The 21,569-nt window shown below is 47.1% G+C and overlaps 1 protein-coding gene across 1 annotated transcript in view; it reads right to left on the bottom strand.

The window, feature by feature from the left end:
• Positions 1-19,231: 19,231 nt before the first annotated feature.
• NSD2 (nuclear receptor binding SET domain protein 2) overlaps positions 19,232-21,569 on the bottom strand; it is a 74,742-nt gene continuing 72,404 nt past the window's right edge. The window contains exons 22-23 of the mRNA XM_080344193.1: positions 20,765-20,969; positions 19,232-19,901 (exon numbers count right to left, since the gene is read on the bottom strand). Of these exons, the coding sequence (XP_080200319.1) occupies positions 19,633-19,901; positions 20,765-20,969 (474 nt within the window). The 3' untranslated portion in view covers positions 19,232-19,632. The remainder of the gene's footprint in view (positions 19,902-20,764; positions 20,970-21,569) is intronic.

A 21,569-nucleotide genomic window follows, 5' to 3' on the forward strand; every position in this document is an offset into this window, starting at 1 on the left:
GGCTGAGGGAGCTGGGGCTCTTTAGCTTGGAGAAGAGGAGACTGAGGGGTGACCTCATTAATGTTTACAGATATATAATGGGTGAGCGTCACGAGGATGGAGCCAGGCTCTTCTCGGTGACAACCAATGATAGGACAAGGGGTAATGGGTTCAAACTGGAACACAAAAGGTTCCACTTAAATATGAGAAGCAGCTTCTTCTCAGTGACGGTGACAGACACTGGAACAGGCTGCCCAGGGGGGTTGTGGAGTCTCCTTCTCTGGAGACATTCAAAACCTGCCTGGACACCTTCCTGTGTAACCTCATCTGGGTGTTCCTGCTCCATGGGGGGATTGGACTGGATGAGCTTTTGAGGTCCCTTCCAATCCCTGACATTCTGTGATTCTGTGTACCACATGGTTAAATTTAAAGCAACTTGCTGCTTTTCATGTTTAGTTTTATGGCTTTCTCCTCTGTTTGGAGACTGGAAGCCATCCCCCGTGGTTGTGTGCTGAGAGCGGCTTTCACCAGCAAGACAGCACTTTAGTCGGCTCTGTGCTACAGCAAAATAACATGAACTGCAGTAACACCCCTTTTCTCTGAAGATTACAGCTGTCACTCCTGCCATGGGGGATTTCAGAATCAAAGCAAGTCTTGGCCTATGGGTTCCCTTCTGGTTATTGGATGTCTCTCCAGAACAGCTTTGGAAAAACAAAAAAATCCCAAACTCGTGACTTTTCTTTACTGATCACTTTAACAGGAATTGGATAAAACAGCCAGCTACTTGACAAGCATCTTAAATCAGATTCTCGTGGGATCTCAGGGTAAACTGTCATGAGCTGCTGCTAACAAAACCAGGTGTTGCAGGCAATTCTCTCACCCTTTTATCTGGGAGAGTCAGGCCTCCTGGACATTGGCATCAGTGAGCTGTGGATTCATGGAGTTTCTAATTTATTTCCTTGATAAGTCTCCCGTGTGCCTGGGATGCTCAGATGCTGCTCGTGCTGTTTGCCTCCTTCCTTCTGTATTGCTCTGTTGTGGACCACAGCAAAAGGGAGTTTTGGACATAGAGCAAGGATACACAGCTTAAACAGTGGGTAAAGACCTAATGGGAAGCCTCCTTTAAAGGGAGAACAATAATTTGAACCACTAATTATGTTTTTTCTTCTCTTAGGTATTGCTTTAGGCCAGACAACTGTCACCCAAGTCCCCATTGCATCAACCCCAGCGCCTCCCAGTGCAGCCACCCCCCAGGTCCCCATTGCATCAACCGCAGTGCCTCCCAGTGCAACCACCCCCCAGGTCCCCATTGCATCAACCCCAGCGCCTCCCAGTGCAACCACCCCCCAGGTCCCCATTGCATCAACCCCAGCGCCTCCTAGTGCAACCACCCCCCAGGTCCCCATTGCATCAACCCCAGCGCCTCCCAGTGCAGCCACCCCCCAGGTCCCCATTGCATCAACCCCAGTGTCTCCTAGTGCATCCACCCCCCAGGTCCCCATTGCATCAACTTCAGCACCTTCCAGTGCAACCACCCCCCAGGTCCCCATTGCATCAACTTCAGCACCTTCCAGTGCAACCGCCTCCACGGCATCTGCTCCTCCACCTGCCTCTGCGACGCTCTCGGCTGGAGAAGCATCAACCCCTGCAGACCTTGGCGCATCCACGACAGCACCGTCTGCCGATCCCAGCACAAAAACACCTTCTCAGACTTTGCCTGCCACCACCAATGTGACCGTCCTCACCTCTGGCAGCACAGCCACCTCACCAGCATCTACAGGACCGATGGCCGCATCCACCAGCACCTCAGTGTCCCCTCCAGGCGTGACGACGTCTCCTGGGGTCCCATCAGCAGGTCCGTTCCTCACCACGGCCAGGCCCTCGAACTGCAGCGGAGTGAACGTGACCGCCTGTGCCCGCTGCTCCCCGGGGACGTTTCCCAGCGCGGGTAAGAGCCCTGCTCACCCCAGCTCTCCCATCAGGTGCAAAAGTGACTTTTCAAGGGTGGTGAAACTGGCACATGTTCTGCTGTTGGAGCCTTGGACACGCAGCAGGAGTGACAGTTCATTCACTGCACCTTTCTGAAGTTAAAAACTCAGCCTTTGCTGCCTTTGTTCTGTTCTTTGGTCTTCCCAAAGCTTCCCAGTAGCCTGAAGGAGCAGTAGGGTTGTGGCTGCAAAGCATAACACAAGTGCAACCTGATTTTTTGGCAGGAGGATGTTGTTTTGAGGTACAGTGCCAGCTATCTGTCTCAAACGTTTGGAAGAGAATCTTGGCTAAGAAACAGCCTTTCAACTTGAGCTTAAGAAACCACCTGATCAACCTCTATCGTGGTTAGGAGTGCATGATATTACTTTTTTTTTAGAGGTTATTTATGTTGTAATGTGGTTGGTTGGTTGGTTGGTTGGGTTTTTTTTACACCTCCACCCCACCCTGAAAAATATCCCGAATAAAACATCCCTAAAATAGAAGCCATGTACTTTTTGCTTTCCTCCCCCACTGCAGGGCACTTTTTAAGAATGATGATGTTTTAGGGTAAATCTGCAGAAGACAGGAGGTGATTCCCACCACCCTTGTGTGCAGATCTTCATCCACGGCATCTCCTCATCATGCCTGAGCTTGGTTGCTGCAGCACCAAGGGCTGGTTCCTTCAGGTGGTGGGACAGCAGGTCTGATGGCTGCAGGTCTGATGGCTGCAGCTCCAGCAAATCCCACCCAGTTACTCTGTGTAGCTCGGGTCTGTTTTGTGGAGCATGGAGGGTGAGAGCTTGTGCCTGGTGGGAACACCGTAGTACCTGTGCTTGAAGAAAAGCTGTTGCTTCTTAGGCCGATCCTCTGCTCTGGGGTTTTACTCTTCAGTTCTGCTTCCCACAAGCTTAAGTTATCAGGAAATGAAAGGAGTATGTTTTGGGGGGGGTTTTGTTTGTGTGTTGGTGAGGAAAAAAAGGAAAACCCTCCTGGCTGCTCAGATTAAAAGACTAAAAAGCAGAAATCCACATTGAATAGACTTGAGACCTTATGGCCATTCTTCTGCTTAGCAATAATGCACAGCACCATAATTTGTGTTAATATTACATTTCTCCACCCCCTAGGATCCTCTTGCTGGAGCGGTTGCATCCCAACACTACTTCATTCATTGCAGTGACCTGTCCTGATGAGCAAAGCGGTTTAAGTCCAGTCTCCCGGTCCTGATCCTGACCTTTTTGTTCTGATTTAGGCACCTGGAGCTGCTCGTGCTGTGCGGGAGGCTCGTGCACCGACCCCGCTGCCTGCACCTCCTGCCCGCTGGGCCACTACCAGCCCCTGAGCGGGCAACCGTCATGTCTGCCCTGTCCGCAGGGCCGTTATGCCAAGTAAGTGGCCGAGCCCCGGTGTGATGGATGTTCTCCCTCGAAACACTTCCCAGCCAGCAAAACCCCCTCCCTTGGGCTAAGGGAGAAGTGCTGCCGGGGTGTTTTCTCGGTGGGAAGCACACGGGGTTTTGCTGCCCCAGCACCCACCCGTGGTGCAGAACACTCGGCAGAGGCAGCGAGAGGCCACGTGCTCCCCAGCTCCTCGCAGGGCTTTGCGGCAAACTGGGGCAGGCAGCTCATTCGCTGCAAAGCTGAAGTAACTAAGTGCATGCCAAACTAACAGCAGACAGCCCAAACGCTGGAGAATGCCCCGGGGTGCCTTTGGTCTGCGCTTTGAACGAGGTCCCTGTAGGGCAGGTGTGAGGGGTGCAGCTCTTCAGCGCTGCAGAACTTCCCACCAGGAAACCCCACAGCTTGTGCCGAGGGCTCCCAGCAGCCGACTCCAGCTCTCTGCAGGCTGCCCTTTTCTTTTTCCATGGCCTTTTGTATGTATTAGGAGATCACATGGCTTTTTGGGGTGGGGGGACTCTTGGGAGTGAAGTGGGGTTCATCTCCTTGGCTTTCCTCTGGACACCTGTGGCCAACTGGCTTCGTCTCTGTCATTTGCCCAATCACTTTCTCAGTCTTTATTTTATTGCCTCCAAGGGATCTCATTGCATTTAAGTCGCTGGCAACCAAAGCAACATCCTTAGCTGGTGGAGTGTGGAAGAGCTATTGAGACATCCCAGCCAGAAGCCCAGACTTGTCACCTGGCTGCCTCATCCCAGAGGCACCGAGCACGTGTCCTCTGGCTGTGGGGACACGCACGTGTCGCTCTCACCATTCCCCATCGGGTTTTCCCTTGGTGTATCTGATGTGTTCTGCAAGTTTTGTCCCTTGGGTGTCTGCGGGGACAGGACGGGTGACAACAGCTTCCCGGGGCTGTGTCCCCACCGAGCGGCTCCGTTTGGCTCAGCCCTGGCAAGAGACAAGAGGGGACAAAACCTGGACACAGGGAAGGGCGACCGGACCATGCAGGTTGTTTGCAGCAGCCCCTGGGTTTGAAGCCCCCAGCTTGCTCCTCCAGCTCCCTCCTTGCTGTTTGTGTTGCCCTGCCTTATTTCCCCAAAAAGCACTTAAAAAACCCAATCAGGATCAGTCCCTGGGGCAGCACACAAATATTCCTATTGGGATGTCAGAGAGGACAGCGCAGAACTGGGGACCAGAAAGGGTCAGTAGAAAGCAATAGGGTTCCATGTGCTGGTGTAGGGACCAGAAGATGAGGAGATGTGGGGAAGCGGAGGGATGGATCAGAAGATGGGGAGATGTGGGGAAGCAGAGAAGGGGACCAGAAGATGAGGAGATGTGGGGAAGCGGAGGGATGGACCAAAAGATGGGGAGACGTGGGGAAGCAGAGAAGGGGACCAGAAGATGGGGAGATGTGGGGAAGCGGAGGGATGGACCAGAAGATGGGGAGATGTGGGGAAGCAGAGAAGGGGACCAGAAGATGAGGAGATGTGGGGAAGCGGAGGGATGGACCAGAAGATGGGGAGACGTGGGGAAGCAGAGAAGGGGACCAGAAGATGGGGAGATGCGGGGTAGTGGAGGGAGCAGCACATTCATGGCCATCTCTGTGGCAGCTGCTCAGGCCTCAGGGCTCCGATGGGACCATTTAACGTTTTTGTGGCATTTGGAGAATCCAGGCTGCCCTGAGGTTTGAGCGGCTCTGGCTGGCACAGCCCCTGCATTGGTTTGTTTTCAGCAAAGCATTTGTGATGTTTCCAATTGATTTTAAGTCTTTTTTTCCACAAACCTTGCTCAGCCCTGGGGTTTCAGGAGGAATTAAAGAGCATGTCCTTGTTTTCCTCCAGAGCTTCTCCTCCTATGTTAGCAGATTCTTACACCCACATGCTTGTTGTGGGGGATTTGGCTCTGTTGGCAATGAATGCAATTGCTTTCCTTTTCCTCTGCCTTTCCCTCCTCCTCCCGGAGGCCTAACGTATCACATCCCCTTTCCCACAGTCCCTGTTATTTAAGGTCAGGACTCACACATCAGTGCCTGTGGTTTAGCCCCTTTTTTCAACTCCTGAGTGACCTGAGTTTTCAACACTAGAGCAGCTCGCTTTAAAGTTGCTGACGGATGGTGAACACCGAGCACCTTTCCAACTCAATTCAAGCGTGAATTTAAGAGCCTGACTTTAAAACAAATTTTTTAAGCCTGGCTACGACATATTTTTCAAGACCTAGAATTCAGGCTCAGAAAGCTAACCCTTTCCATGCAGCCCGCAAGCATAGGTTATCTCTGACGTTAATAATATAGAAAAAGCTTCATTTTTGCAGCGGACCTTTGACATTCTTGTGCCTGAACTCCATTATGTTCTAATCATGCTATTTCTAGGCTTGTTAGTGAAAAAAAGAGCTGTGCTCTGCTTTCTCCTCTTCGAGTGTGGGGAGGTTGGGTGACTTCAACCAGCTTTGCCCCCTCTTTTCTCCCAGCACCACCAGGAGCATCACCTGCATCCCTTGCCCGCCCGGCCATTTCGCTAATGAATCCGGGGCTGCAGCCTGCAGAGCGTGTCAGAAAGGTAAGCCTTTGGTTTCTGTTCAACCCAAATGCGTTTTCATCAGGCCACATCGTGCTTTTCTTCTTATTTTATTTTCCCCTCATGGCCAGATGCAATTACCAGGTCACTTAGAAGCACGGAAGAGTAAACAGGTTGTTTTGTTCAGGCTAAAAATAGAATAGCAGATCTCTTCCCATTCTGCTATTGACATGTTTATTAAAATGAAAAGAATAGATTTCAGAGTCCTGCTCGTGTTTGCAACAAGGTAATGCTAACAAATACTGCAATTAAAGCCTTTTCCAGAAAGTTAGGAAAGGTTTATGAAATTCAGTTATAGCACAAGGTGCGGAGGAGGTGTTAGGAAAATAAAGTGTTCCCCCTATTTTTAATGGCAAAAATGAGTCTAAACCATCTTTGTGTTCGGTTAGGCAATCTTCTGCAGTCTGAGTGTTAAGTGTAATACTGTCCTTATTCCCCAGACATTAAAAACTGGGTTTTCAGTGAAATCCTTTACACCTGGCTAATGCAACATGAGCCTGGTACAACACACCCACAGACAGTATAACATGTTCAAAACAGACTAGCATTTGCTTGTGCAAAAAGCTTATTAACACGTGCAATGCAGCAGCTGTGCTGTACACAAATTAAGTGCTCATCATATGTGCACAACTGTTCTTTTGAAAATCCGCCCACCAAACCGTTTGGCTGGTACCTACCTAAATCTTGGCTGTCACCTGCTGTTTGGGAGGAAACAAGTCAAAGTGGTGACACCGCTGTGGTATGTCCCTCTCTTTATGCAGCAAACCTGAACTCTGTTAGACCACAGAGGAGTCCGTGGCGGTGGCCCCTAGATCATGCAGTTATAAATGTAAAAAGTTCCTTGTTCCTCGCAGGGGAGGGAGGTGGTTTTGTCTCCACCCTGCTCTGCCGCAGCAGCTGCTGCTTGCTGCAGATCTGGACTGGGCTGGCAGCCCCAAGGCAGATCTCACCGCACCCCTTCCAGCTCCGCGCTGAACACAGGCACCTTAGTTCTGTCCCACGTGGACCCACGGCGGTGACCACGGTTGTGCACCATCAGGAACCTTCCCAAAAACACATGAGCTCCCCAGTGCTGTTCTGCTGTCTTTAGATGTTCCCATTCCCCAGGGAGGTGTCACAGCCCCAAGCCTGTCTCTGTTCAAGAAGAGACTGGACAACACCCGCAGACACATGGTGTGAATTTTGGGGTTGTCATCTGCAGGGACAGGAGTTGGATTCGATGATCCTCGTGGGTCCCTTCCAACTCAGGACATTCTACGATTCTATGATTGGCTTGGCAGGCACTCACGAGCCAGCTCCCCCCTGCCCACACCATGGGCATCTCAGGGCATTTAGCTCCTTTTTGGACTTTGGGGAAGGGTCTTGGTGTGTCCTTCTGCCCTTTGCGGTCCTGGTGGTGCAGGGAGGGAGGGCAAGCAGCAGGTTGCTGAGCAGAGCCAACCTGGTTGGTGGATCTTGTGTCCTCCCCTTCTTGGGGAAGGAGATGCACCCCAGACTTCCAGGGGTGGGGGAACTCCCGGAGGGGCTGGGGTGAGCAGAGGGTTTCCCTCAGCTGGAGTCCTGCTCCAGCTGGACAACCCAGGAGCCAGCACTGAGATCAGTCATTTCAGCTTCATTCCAGTTCAACCTGTTGTGCTGGGAAGGTTGGCAGGTCTCTCTGTCTACCTGGTTGGGTTTTGGGATGCGAGTGACACCAGGGAAACCTGCGCGAGCCCCCAGGCTTCCCTTGGCATGGCAGAGGTCCTTAGGAGATTCTTACTGCTCTTTCAGGGCTTTTGACAGATGGAAAACCAAACATCCCATGAAATGCCACCTGAAGAGTGTTGTGGGGAGTTGATTGGATTGCTTATTAAAATGGAGATGAATGAATATATGATGATGTGGGGCAGTGGTGGTAGATCCTGAAGCTTTACTCTTCTCTTTTTCAGGCTATTTTAGCTCCAAGCAAAATGCATCCTTTTGTCTGCCTTGCCTGCCTGGATCATTCTGCAAGTAAGAAGTCTACATGTGACGCTACGCTGGCTGTTAGACAGGGAGGGATGGTTTTCTTTTAGCCACTGAGCCAGAAGACCCAATGTAGTGGCCAAAGGCAAGTGACCTGCCAGTTCAGCTGTAGGGACACTGGTGCTGAGCCCTGGTGAGAGGGGGATGGTGCTATGGAGGGAGAGAATGCTGGCTGGATGTGGAGGTACCTGCTGAGCGTCTCATGTCCTTGTGTCCTCTACCAAACTGGGTTTGGCAGATTTAAACTGAGCTGATGGTTTGTTCATCCCGAGTTGGGATGTACAGAGGCTGGTAGCTGAACTGCCCCTGTTGTGCTGTCACCTTTGGGGTAGGAGAGGGGCCTGGGAGAGGTGCTGGTGGGGAACCTCGTGATGGGCTGCACGTCCTGCCGAGTGGGGATGCCTGCAGGAATGCTGCAGAGTTTATATCCAAAGAGAATTGGCATGTGAGTACTTAGCTTCCATCTGACCTTGCATGTCCGTGTTACAGGAGTTGGACTCAATGATCCTTAGGAGTCCCTTCCAACTCAGGACATTCTGTGATTCTACACAGCAGAATGCTGAAATTTGATTAAATTGCCCAAAGACCAGATCCAGGGCTTACCTGGCTGCATCTCCAGCCTCTCTCCCAACTCCCTTCAGCACCCCTGGACCAATTCTGGCCAAGTTTGCTAAGCAATAGTGACTTCTGGGATAGCAAGTTTCTACAAGTTTCATGCAAATAAGCAACCAGAGAGAGGACAGAAATGCCATCATGTGCCCAGCCCTAATTAGATATGGGAGAAACCACACTGGAGAGGGACACCGTAAATACCCACAAAATGGCGAAAGCTCAGTTCCTGGTAGACCCTGGAGACTTCACCCTGTGGATGTGTAAGAGAGCTGGCTTTGGCGGGCTGGTCTGATCTGGAAGTGCTCATCCTGCAGCGTTGTCTGTCTGTCTGTCTGTCTGCCTCCTCTCTCCAGCACCACCAGCTGCTCGGGGTGTCTGCCTTGTCCTGGTGGGCACGAGGCTCTTCAGGAGGCGTCGGAGGAGTGTTCGCCTTGCTCACCAGGTAACTTCTTCAAAGGATGGTTTGGGGCTGGGAACATACAGTTTCAGTATCAGAAGGAACGATTTCTTCCTGAGACTCATCTCCTTTGCCCCAGCAGACCCTGGGGACAGAGGGTGGCCAAGGCTGGGAAGCAGCAGTGGCCAAGGGGACAGGCAGTGATAGGAGCTGAGGAGATGACTCCATTCCTCATGTCACTGTCTTAAATAACATCAAACCACAGCGGGTGAGTCGGTGGGAGGACAGAACCCTCCAGCCACCCCCATGACCACGGATGGCGAGTCTCCTCTCCAGAGACAGCACCAGGGATTTCTTGTAGCCAAGCTGTGTTTTAAACATGAAGAAAAGCATTTACTGCTTTGAGACCCTGGGCTTCTGTGACCTGTGGTTCCCACAAAGCTTAGGAAACTGAGCTGGGCTTTAAACTTTGCTCAGCAAGTTTCAAACAGCTGGAAAAGGTGTTTGAATCCAGAATTAGAGAGGATGAAACACTGCTGACCTCCAGCTCTATCCTTCCCTCTGCTTTAAAGCCAGAGCTCACTACTAAACCCATCTCCTGCCGTACTCCTACTCACGCTTTGTTTGCCCAGATCTAACCCCAGATATCCTTTAGTCCCTCTGTTCCTGTTTGTTCTCTGTCCTGCCGCTTTGCCACAGAGCAGGGACCAAAGTCCAGGCTCAGCTTTTGTTATGCACATGAAGTATTTAATGGTCTTTCTCCTTGTGGCTTTGAAAGCTGAATCATGTATATGCCATTGCAAAGGCTCTAAGGTCTAGGCCCAGATCTTAATTTTGTGCTTATTTGCTATTTTAGGTATGTTCAAAGGTCCCAGTGATAACAAATGCAAGCTCTGCAGGACAGGACAATACCAGTTACAGTGGGGCAAGGAGAGCTGTGACCTGTGCCCAGAAAATCACTACTGCCCTGTGAGTCTGTCAGCTGCTGTGGCAGCCTGGATTAACAAACATACCTGTCCTGTGACAAGCTAAATACACTTCAGTTAACACCATTTTTATCTGAGCCTCTTTCTTTTTCTTGAACGTGGACAGAACCCTGATAGAGGGAGATGGTTAAAGTTATGACAGCAGGAGTCTGGCTTTGTGCCACTCTCGGAGCTGCCCCGTCTCATTGGGCTGTCATGGGGGTCAGAGGATGGTATATCCATTAATGAGGGGGCTTAATCATACAATCATGGTATAGTTTAGGTTGGAACGGACCTTCAAAGGTCATCTAGTCCAGCCTGCAATGAGCAGGGACATAGTCAACCAGATCAGGTTGTATAATGACAACTTGTGCTCTTCACCCACTCTGAGTAACACCATGGGGACAGACAGGCTGAGCTGAAGGACGGCAGGTTCATTTCTTCATTATTTTTCTCCTGTTTTTTTCAATACTAAAGTGTCACCTCCCTTCACATGAGTTACCTTCTACAGTCTTCTCTGTTTGCTGGTGCTGAGCGAGTTGTTTTTTCCCTCGGGCAGAGCCCAGATGTGAAGCCAGTCAAGTGTCCCGCTGACGCCTTCTGCCCCGCGGGCAGCACGGAGCCGGCGTTCTGCATGGAGATCTTCCTGTACAAGGCTGGAGACTCCTGCCAGCTCACCCCCCTGACCGTCATTCTCCTGGCTGTCATCTCAGCAGGTACGTGTCCATCTTCTGTGTCCTCTGGTGAAACTACACACCTCTCTCCAGCTGGGTGCCTTCATGGGGTGCCAACAGTGTTGTGTGGATGGTGTATTTTATGTTTCTGGAAAGCTATATTTCTAATAAAGGTCTTTCTCCTTCAATGCAGCTGATAGTCCTTTCCCCATTTGTGAGTAGGGATATGAATGTATTTGTTCAAAGGAAGGCCAGCATCATGCAGAATGTCATTTGTCCTTGGGAAGCAGGTGTGTGTATGGGCCCTAAACCAGGAATAGTAGGAAAAAGGACAATTTCCATTTGGTATGAGACTTCAAGTTTCTTAAAAGCTTTCCTCCTGTAACTCTTGCTGCAGCATCTGGCAGGCTGGGTGCTGTCAGCTTGAGCAGTGTCGGTTGTATCGATGGTGTAGTGCACCTTGTAACCAACAGAATGAAAGACATCCCAGCACCCAGTGGTAGGTGCCCCATGCCTGGAGACATTCAAGGCCAGGCTGGATATGGCTCACAGCCTGATCTGGGTGAAGATGTCCCTGCTCATTGCATGCTGGACTAGATGAGCTTTGAAGGTCCCTTCCAACCCAAACTCTTCTATGATTCTATAACCTACTGAGTATGTGGAACATCCTTCATCCCAGATGCCACCTGCCATAATTAGCTCATTAGAGCAAGCCAATGGATAGATGAGCTTTTCCACCTGGAAGCTACACCACGAATATTCACTCCAAAACAATGAATATGCAGTTGTACGCAGTTTTAGCAAAGGGAAAAATAAGAGATGTGTAGGTTTTAATCAAAGTTTGGGGGAGGTTTAATCAAAGGCAATGGTTACTATGAAAACGAGCAACTCTTCCTGCTCTGGATTGCAAAAAGGGCAGCAGAACCAGCTGGGCAGCGGGGTGTTTGAGCTGCGACTCATCTCGTCTGCACAGGCAGATGAACAGAACCCCCCTTGTAAGTGGCACTTATGCTACTAGTTCTCTTGGCATGAGCTTTTCATCGCTATGGCTTGAAGATGACCAAGTCATCAGAGGATAAGGAATTAAAGCTCCATAGCCATGGGTTTCTGTGTTTCTAGCTCAACAGTTACGAGGCTCCTGAAGACCCGTTCTCTAGTCTAGCTTGCTGCTGTTGAAAGACGGGGGGAGATAAACCAGATGTGTTATTCCATGCAGCAAACAAGAGAGAGCAAAGCTGCTTTTCCAACAACAAAACTGGGGTGGTTGTTCTGATCAAACTCCTCTCTCGGTACCTGAGGAGAGGACTCCATGGACCCAGGAGAAGGGGACGGCAGGGGCTGGAGCAGCTGCAGCTCCAGCAGCGCGGGCTGACTGATCTTCTCCAGAGATCTGAAACGTCCCGGTGGGAGCAGACACGGGTTGTTCTCACAAACTGTAGCTTGGAGCCGCCTGAAAGCTCCTCCACTGGCCCCATCCCTCGTGCCAGGCTGCAGTCCAAAAACCTGCCAACACAGATGCCATCTGAAGCAAGTATTAATTAGAGAAAAGGGGATTAAAATGAAGTGTACGAAAAGCCTGTCCACCTCGAGACAACAGCCCATTAACGAGTGTTTCTTTCGATAAACAAGTCTGAGGGTCACAGAGCAGCATTCCCGAGTGAAGTCCTGACTGTGGCAGCTCCCTCAGAAAAGGGGTGAAAGAATGAGCCCCCCCCAGGAACCTGCCCATGTTTCACGGCTGGTCTCACAGGTCAATTGTTCACCATGAGACTGTCTGCTCACCCAACCTAAATTTGGATGTATTTGTCTGGCCATGTTGCATCACAGCGACAGATTTGTGCTCTTCTGTTCAGATGAATTTTTCCCCGATTATGTTTCTGCCAGAAACAAACAAACAGAATGTCGCGGGACTTGATATTCACCAATTATTTCCATGTCTATGCCCAACCTAGAAGTAATTTTTCCTGACAGTCCTGATCTCAGTCTAGACTCAAAGTTAATGTAGGTCAGTTACTTTTTGTGCTTCAACATAAGGGCTGCAGAGTAACTCATTTCTCAACAAGATCCTTTGGTGGGATCTACAATGGGTAAGATGCAAATTAGAAAATAATAGTTCTTACAGCGCAGAAAGTAAAGGGGACAATGAAAGCAAGTTACTGAATTATTTCACCAAACCCTGCTGGTCTCCTCCGCAACTTCCAAAGTAAAGCTGAAATGCTGAAGTTGAATATAGTCAGCTAGGCCTTTTTTTTGTTCTTTTGTGCAGAATATGTAGGAGAAAATAAAACCCCTTAATTTACCAGAAAAGACTATTTGAGTTGGGAAACCCAGAGCAAATGCCACCTGACCCTCTACCTTCCATCTGAAAATAACAACCCTTCCTTGCCTTCCAGGTGCAATCCTTGCTCTCTTTCTAATAATTCTGAGAAGAAGGCAAGAATACAGCAAGAAATCGTTACTGCTCCCCCGAGGCTCAGGAGGGCACACAACTTATGGGGGCACGGAGCACACAGAACCCGTCTATGCTGGCTGGTAGCGTGGGACGTGCTTCTCTTTTTCCTGGGGCAATACGGATGTGTCCATACGGGGAAAGTGTTTAACCATGCCCAAGCTATTTCTGTACAGCTAAAAGAAATATTGAGAAATAAAACTCACTTTTTGAGTTGTGGCTGCTTGTGCTAATCGACCCAGCTGCCCGCTGTACTAAACCGAATTGATGGGAAAACTCTCCTCTTGCAATTCCTGGCTTCATCCACAAGTCAATACTTTTCTCCTTTCCTTAGAAAAGGAAAAAACCAGCAAACAATTATGTGTGTCTCTCTCCTGTCAGCTGAACAAACTGAGTGAGGATCAGCTTTTCCAGTTATTGAGGCTTCTGTGATACAAAGATCTCTTCCACCTGAGCAGGAACTCACACCAATATGCTGCCTTTTAAGAATATGCAATTTATTCATTTTTTTACCATTCTCAAAACTGCAGGACAGGGAACTGCTGGAGAGGGTCCAGCGCAGGGCAACAAAGATGATGGAATGGAGCATCTCCCGTGTGAGGAAAGGCTGAGGGAGCTGGGGCTCTGGAGCTTGGAGGAGACTGAGGGGTGAGCTCAGTAATGTTTACAAATATATAAAGGGTGAGTGTCAGGAGGATGGAGCCAGGCTCTTCTTGGTGACAACCAATGATAGGACAAGGGGTAATGGGTTTAAGCTGGAACATAAGAGGTTCCACTTAAACTTGAGAAGAAACTTCTTCTCATTGAGGGTGACAGAGCCTGGAACAGGCTGCCCAGGGGGGTTGTGGAGTCTCCTTCTCTGCAGACATTCAAACCCGCCTGGACACCTTCCTGTGTAACCTCATCTGGGTGTTCCTGCTCCGGCAGGGGGATTGGGCTGGATGATCTTTTGAGTTCCCTTCCAATCCCTGACATTCTGTGATTCTGTGATTTACCATTACCTTAAGCAAGGGTAAGTCAAGGAAAGGGAGCCCAGAGCTTTTTGCTTCCTCTCAGCTGTGGGAAAACACATGCAACTAAAATAATGGTTGATTTCTCGATGAAAACATCCCTTTTGTTTCCTGCTTCATATGAGCTATGAAAGCAACTCAGACCTTCCAGCAAACCTCACAGGAAGCGAGCAGGGCCTGTTGTGATAGGACAAGGGGTAACGGTTTTAAACTAAAAGTGGGTGGATTGAGGTTAGACATGAGGAAGAAATTTTTTACACTGAGGGTGGGGAAACCCTGGCCCAGGTTGCGAGAGAGGGGGTGGATGAACCATCCCTGGAGACATCCCAGGCCAGGCTGGACGGGGCTCTGAGCAACCTGATCTGGTGAAGATGTCCCTGCTCATGGCAGGGGTGGCACTGGATGAGCTTTGAAGGTCCCTTCCCACCCAAACTGTTCTATGATTCTATGAATTGTTTCCTCACCAAGCACATCGGTAAGACACGAAAACGTGGCAATCCTCCGGAGCCAAACAGAGCAGCGAGCTGTGGCCGTGGAAGACATCTCACCCATTTCTGCATGCCTGAGAGATGTGACACTACTAGACCCATTCCTTAAACCATTCCCCATGCCAAGTTCTTGCCCTGATCCCTGACACTTGATCCACTCCCCCCACCCACCTGTTTTCCCTCTGCAGAGCTGCCTCCTCTGCAGCTGGTCCCATTTAACCATCAGGTTAAACTGACATAATTTGTGTTCCACAAGGATGATTTCAAATAGTGTAGGTGTTTGAGTGGCTGGTTAAGGCTTCTCTTTTTAAAGCTGTTGTTTGGTATATTTTCCATAGTGTAGTGTTTCTTACTGGTGGTGTTCAGCTTTCTGCATGTGGTCCTCATTGCCATTTGAGGTCTCATCAGGCTCTCAGAAACGCCCATTGACTGTAATGGAGCTTCAACTGCTCCATAAATCAATACATGGGCTCTCTTAAACCTTCCCACCTTGCTGCCTCCAGTCTTCTACAGCAAAATTCATGCACATAGTAAAATCATAGAATCATTTAGGTTGGAAGAGACCCCCCCCCACAAGATCATCAAATCCAACCATAACCTAACTCTAGCACTAAGCCATGTCCCTAAGAACCATTCTGTGTAAACCCAGACAGACCCTTTGTCACAGCGCTGTGCTTCGCCAGCTCTATGAGCACTAGTAAAAATAGTATCTATCTACTATTAAAACGTTAAATGAATGTGCACTGCAAGGGAAGCAGGTGCTGCTCCTCATGTTTGTGTTCTCGCTGGGCTGGTGCAGCCGCAGTCAGCTGAGGGAACCCAGCTGTGGGGTTAAGTGGCTGCTGCCCTCAGCTGCTCATTCTCCTCTCCCCAGGAGGGGTGTTACTGTGTTTAAAAAACCAAAAACGATCCGTTCTCTGATCCCTCTCAGCAATGCCAGATGAATAAACAGATAGGAAGAGAGCTACAGTATCCTCTGCCACCACATTGCCCAGAGAAGCTGTGGATCCCTGGAAGTGTTCACGGGCAGGTTGGATGGGGCTTTGAGCAGCCTGGGCTAGTGGAAGGTGTCCCTGCACATGGCGTGGTTAATGAACTAGATGAACTTTAAAGGTCCCTTCCAACCCAAACCATTCTGTGGTTCTCCTCTGGATCAGCAGCAACACAGACAGTACCTCTAACCATACCCCAAACTCCACGACATGGGCAGAGTTCCCCATATCTTCCCCCATAGTAATCCATCAGCAGCAAGGCAATTATCTGAAATGCTCTTAAAAACCCAGCTGAAAAAGCAGCCAAATTCAGACTGAATCCAAGAGGAGCAGCACCAGTGACAGATGAACAAACCAGAACCGGTGGGACCTTTTGGTTCCAGCTCCGAGTCGTCACAACCAGGGAAACTGTGAGTGATAGAAACCAGCACCAAGAAAAACTGTGCTGCAAAAACATCAATATTTCTGTGATAAGCAACACTGTGAAAACAAGCCAAAGCACAATCATTATCACCTCCATATAAGCTTAAAACATTATTTCCACAGAGTCTCTTAGGAAGTCTTGGGGTGTAAGTTTTCATGAAGAAAGAACAACGTCCAGTTCCCTTAGTACAAAACCATGCTTGCTTAGTATCATTTTTCTTTCTTTAAAGAAAAAGAAATGGTGCAAAAATAACTATATAGAGGCGTTTTACAACAACAACAAAAAGGCAGCTTCTTAAATAACTAGGAATAGATTTTAATATTTAATAAGACACTGAAGTTTCTCAAGCAGTCAGACAAGGAATAATGTGACTCGATGTGGAAAAATCCCATTCATACATCTTTCAAGATATTCTGCTTTTCCAAGTAATTAAAATAAAATAAAATAAAAAAACCAAACCAGAACAAAACTAAACACTGACCATGAACACAAAGCTATTGAACAAAACAGACATTTACTTTGATTATTCTTCCTAGATTGTACGAAAATACATCTAACATATTCAACTGAAAATTGTTTCCATGCTTGCTCAATGTGCTAAAAGACCAACACGTTCTGAATTTGGCTATATCTTGTATGTACCAGCTTTCAGGAGTTTGCTGGAATAAAAAAGAACAAGGCATCTTTCTGCTTTGATGGGCAAGATACTAAGAACATAATTTCACGTCACATAATATGCCAGACTTAGATGTTATTTAGATGTAGTTCTAACAGAAAATCTTTTAAGTTGCTGAATGCTAAAAAGTATAATGAGGAAGCTTAATTTTTCAAGAGTATTTGAACAGTGGGGGAAGGAAAATATGGAAACAACTTTTGTCTTCTTTTTTTTTAACAAAACTTCAGCCTAATTTCCCAGTGCTGCAGAGTAAGGTACAGAAGCCTTCATTAAAAGACACCTAAACCCCACTTTTCCTGATTCAGAAACTAAAATCCTACCGGATCACCACCTGAGTGGCGGAGCCGAGCGCATGGTCAGTATATATATATTAAGGGAGAACATGATCCGCGTTTCTTTTAAAGATCAGTCTGCAAAGGATGTGATCAGCAGGAACCAATTCCCAGCAACTCCAAAGCAAACTCCTAGTTTGCAGCCCCGCTGCCAAAAGCCTTCGCTGGCCCAAAGAGTTGAGAAGCGAAGGGCAAAGAAGAGGCAGCAAGAAGCAGAAAGTCAAAGAGCCGCTCGCTAAGATCTGCTGGTGTAAATGTAACGTTAGGAAAAGAGCACCGAGAGGGATTGCTTTGAACGCCGAAGTCTTTTATTTACCCACAGACAGATACAAAATAGGTGGTTTTCCATTTTCCTGTCTCTTGGGACCTGGGGCAAATCTGGTGCTGGGTGCCAGAGCTGGTACACCTAGATGTGAAGAGGGAAAAAAAAGCGGCGGAACAACTAAAAAAATTAACAAATTATAAAAGCAATGGAATGTGAAGGTATGGTTTTATAATAACTTATTTAAAGGTATTCTTAGAAAGCCTTCCTTACGTGGTATAGTATCCAAAGAATGGTCCCAATGACATGAAGTTCCTTCATTTTGTTTAAAAGCGCTGAGGAAAATCTTTCTGCTTTACTACCTGATCTCACTTTCCTCCCCTTAAAACCCGATATTAGAGAAACACACATAATACCATTTTTTGGGTTTGATTTCAGGCGCAGGCCTACGCTTCAGTCCTGGTTTAACAAGTATCTATAATAGAGGGAAAGTTTCCTTCAAAATCAATTAAGAAATCTTGATTTGTAACTGGAGTGCAAGGCTTGGCATACCACTTTAAAAAATGCTAACATGTAACACTTCCTCCTGTTTCGAAATGTGCTATTTTTTCAACATTATTCGAAAAAAATTACCTTTCCAACAGTGTTCATAAAAACCGATTAAAAGAACAAAGCAGTTGTTTGGTCACAAAATAACAAACAAAGACTTCAGGATAGGGCAATGCTACATTTAAAACCTCTTTCAATGAATATCTTCTAATAAAAATCAAAGTTTTTACGTGTTGGGAACAAATGGGGATTTCGAGAATTCCAAATCTAAATCTGCAATCAAACCCTGAAGAAATAACTCTGGGGAAAAAATAAAAATACACTTTCATGAAATAGCAAGGCTTCATTTTCAAAAGGGCTACACAGAGTTTTCTGCACTATTAAAGGCAAACTAAGCTAGAACATACACAAATCACTAATGGACATGAAGGCGCACATTGTGTTTACACAGGCTAGAGAACAACGGCACAAGTCAAAACTCAATTTGTAACGGCGCCCAATCGCGCATCAATGACACGCAACGGGAAGAAAACAAGTAAAGACATTTTTCTTTACTGTTTTTTCCTAGTTCTAGTATTATTTCCATCAATACTAAATCCTGTATATTTATCTCACTGCAAGTACGGGAACCTAACGGGAGCAGAGAACCCAAAGCGGCTTTGCTGACTCGACACGGTGGCGATAAGACAGTCAAGAGCAGAGCTTCCAAAAGAGTAAAGAACGATTTTAAGCAAACTGCCAAGTCAAGTAGCCAGATTTATCCAAACTTTAGCAAAAGGAACAGAGTCGGGTTAAATTTCAAATTAAAACTGTTCCTTACATACTACATACGTACATACAAATCTATTTTAATTTGTTGTTTTGAATTTAGTTCTTGCACTTTAGTCAAGTTTCACTTTCTGTTTCATTCATGTTTGGGTTTTGTTCCTTGTTGACCATTTTTTGCATTATCACCAAGTCGTAACGCTTGGATGCCAAGCATTCCAAAGAAATGTTGGCCTCTGTGCTTTACTTGATATTTAAGAAAAAAGAAATCTAGTAATTATTTCAAATAATAGGTTTTGTAAGATTTGTTGTTATTAAGACACATAAATCCTAGAGTATTCGACCTAGATTGCAAGACAATGTCCCTCTAAATCCAGACTTGTGCAGCGCTGCAAGATCAAGTCACTTCTATTTTGCTGGAATGAAATATAGGAAAAAACAGTATAGAAAAAAATCTCTTCCCCTCTCTGGTACAGGGTGTGCCTTTCCCACCACACACTGTATTTATGGTGGAAGGATAATGAAAAACATATTTGTTTGAGAATCATTGGAGAGCTATTTTATCAGAGCACGAACAAATAGTTATGGGTGTGGTTATAGCGAGATACGCACCTGGACGGTGAATGGCATTCAAGCACTTGCTCAAAAACACACAAGGCAAGCAAATCTCAGTGGGACCACAGACCAAGCCGTTTCTTACTTAAAAGGACTTGAGAGCTAATAACTTCTTTCAAGGATACACTATTTTAAACATCTGTTGGCTGACAAATACTATCTCAAAAATCTATGTTTACGCCTACCTGCTTTGATTTAAACCTACCTCCAACCTGACAGTACTTTGGAGGGAACCTTTTACATTCGTAATAATTCAAGTGTAACTGTAATGCTGAGTAATAAGTTTGGTTTGTCCTGAAATTTTCTGAACTATGCAGTTCGTTATCAGTGCAGAGGCAGCAGAAGACTGCTGTGGTTGGCTCAGTGGATTTATAAAAACAAAACAAAACAAAAAAATCCCCCCCATGTAACCTTTACAGAATATATGTAAAATTGTGTCCTTCCCTGGTCATATTCACAACTTATCTACAAGATAGTGTTGGCAGTAGAAACTGCAGTCCATGACTATTTGCATTCAGCTCTCATCCATCTGTTCCTCTGCTTTCTCTTAGGCTTCAACTTGTTCAGTTTTTTGCGGGGTTTCTCAGTCTTCTGAGTTTCAACAGAATCCACCCCGAGAACATGTTCAGAGCAGCATAATTGTCCATTCAACATAGAGTTTAGTACTGTCCCGTCTTGGTGTTCCTTGCAGAAGGAATTTGGGCAGAAGTGGCAGAATGAAACAGAAGGTTTGCCACAGACATCACAGTGGTGCCAAGGACACTCCCACTTCCCTGGGGTCAGAAACAAAGAATGCATTAGTGGGGGAGTAAAACATGTTGTTGCCTTTTACAGAAGTTTCATGTTTTAGCAGCTGGAGAATGCATGACTTCCCTGACAAAGCACAATGAGACAGCAACTACCGCGGCTCAACTCAAAAATCAAAATGCTACATCAGACTTTTAAAGCTCAACTGACAGCAGTCAGCAGCACACTTGACACCCTCTTGTTTAAATGCAGCAGTCAGCTCCAGCTAGCAAAAGTTACTCAGGTTTTACTCAATAGCATCTTACAGAACTTGCAGGCTGGTAGAACATCCAAACATCCAGTCAGCTGCTCACCTGTTTGTTGCAAGTTTTGCTCAGTGTGCTTTACCTACAGACGCTGTTTTGCCCCAGCAGATTTTACCAGCCGTTGTTTTACTTGTTTCTGGGTACCAGACTTTGCCCGCTTCACTTCTTCATATCTCACCCGACAGAGGAACTCCTCTGGTACCTGGAACTGCAACTTGACATCTGCTGCCCTTAGTGTTTTCCTACTCGCCTTGTTCCAGATGCTGCTGCTATTCTTTTGGCTTGAACTCAACTGGTCTCACGCATTTTTTAGATATAATTAACTTCCCTGTGACAGGGCCACAGTGCTTCTACCAAGTGATGCACTCAACTGCCTACATCGGTAAAACAAAAGGCTCATTTTGCCAGAGAAGCAAGAGAAAGATCATCAGCTTTTTGTCTCTGTACTCCTACATGATGCATGAAAGCTCTTGCCTTACAAAAGTTGTTTTCAAGATAACATTCTTGACAAGGTTTCAGTGCAATAAATGAGGTACCTGCACAAGCTGTTTATTCCCACAAGCTGAAGAGGCAAACCAACTCACCGAAAGGACGTTTCACCAAACCAAGGCAGGAGAGATGATAGGCTTTAGTACAAGATTTTCTGTCGCACAATACCAGCTGGCCTCCGTCACCGCAACGGAAACAATCATCTTCAGATTCTTTCTTCCCTTCATTTTTCGTTCTGCGTCTCCGTGTTCTCTTTTTGGTCTTTTTGCCTTTTTCTTCTGAGGCATTAGTGGAAGAATTCTAAAAGAGTAAGAAGCAAACCTGTCAATGCCAGTCTTACAAAGGAGAAATATTACACAGACTAGTAAGACTATGGGCATGCCCGTCAGACTGTGCACACAGGCAAAAAGTTGTGTTGGTGCAGACCTGCCCAGTGTCTCACTGTACCTGCCTGTGTTTATTAAAAAAACCCCAAAGAACCACACTGGCCCACGTGAAAAGCAATCTTGATACCAGATCTTGCCCTTACAATCCCTTCCTACTGGAAAGCTCTTCCAATTTCTTATGACTGAAAAAAGGCCTTTCCAACTTCCAGTCCAGTCCTACTTGCGGCTCTTCTACCCCCATTTTGTTCTTGCACCACCAATCGCTTCAATATTCATTTTTCTCTTCCAGTTGTGTATACTCATGCTGGAATTACTACAACCAACCTCTATTTCTCTTTGAGGAACAGAGAGCAGAACTTCAGGAACTGTAGCTGTGCTCATAATGCCAGAAAGAATACACCAAACCGTATCCCTGTTTCAGTCTGACATTTTGCTGCTTGCACTTCATCAAATTACATAAAATTAATTCTAGATGTTTTTCCAACATCCGTACCACCATTCCCTCCCCCTCGCC

The sequence above is a fragment of the Nesoenas mayeri genome (genome assembly GCF_963082525.1).
Source record: "Nesoenas mayeri genome assembly, chromosome: 4".
NCBI classification, from domain to species: domain Eukaryota; kingdom Metazoa; phylum Chordata; class Aves; order Columbiformes; family Columbidae; genus Nesoenas; species Nesoenas mayeri.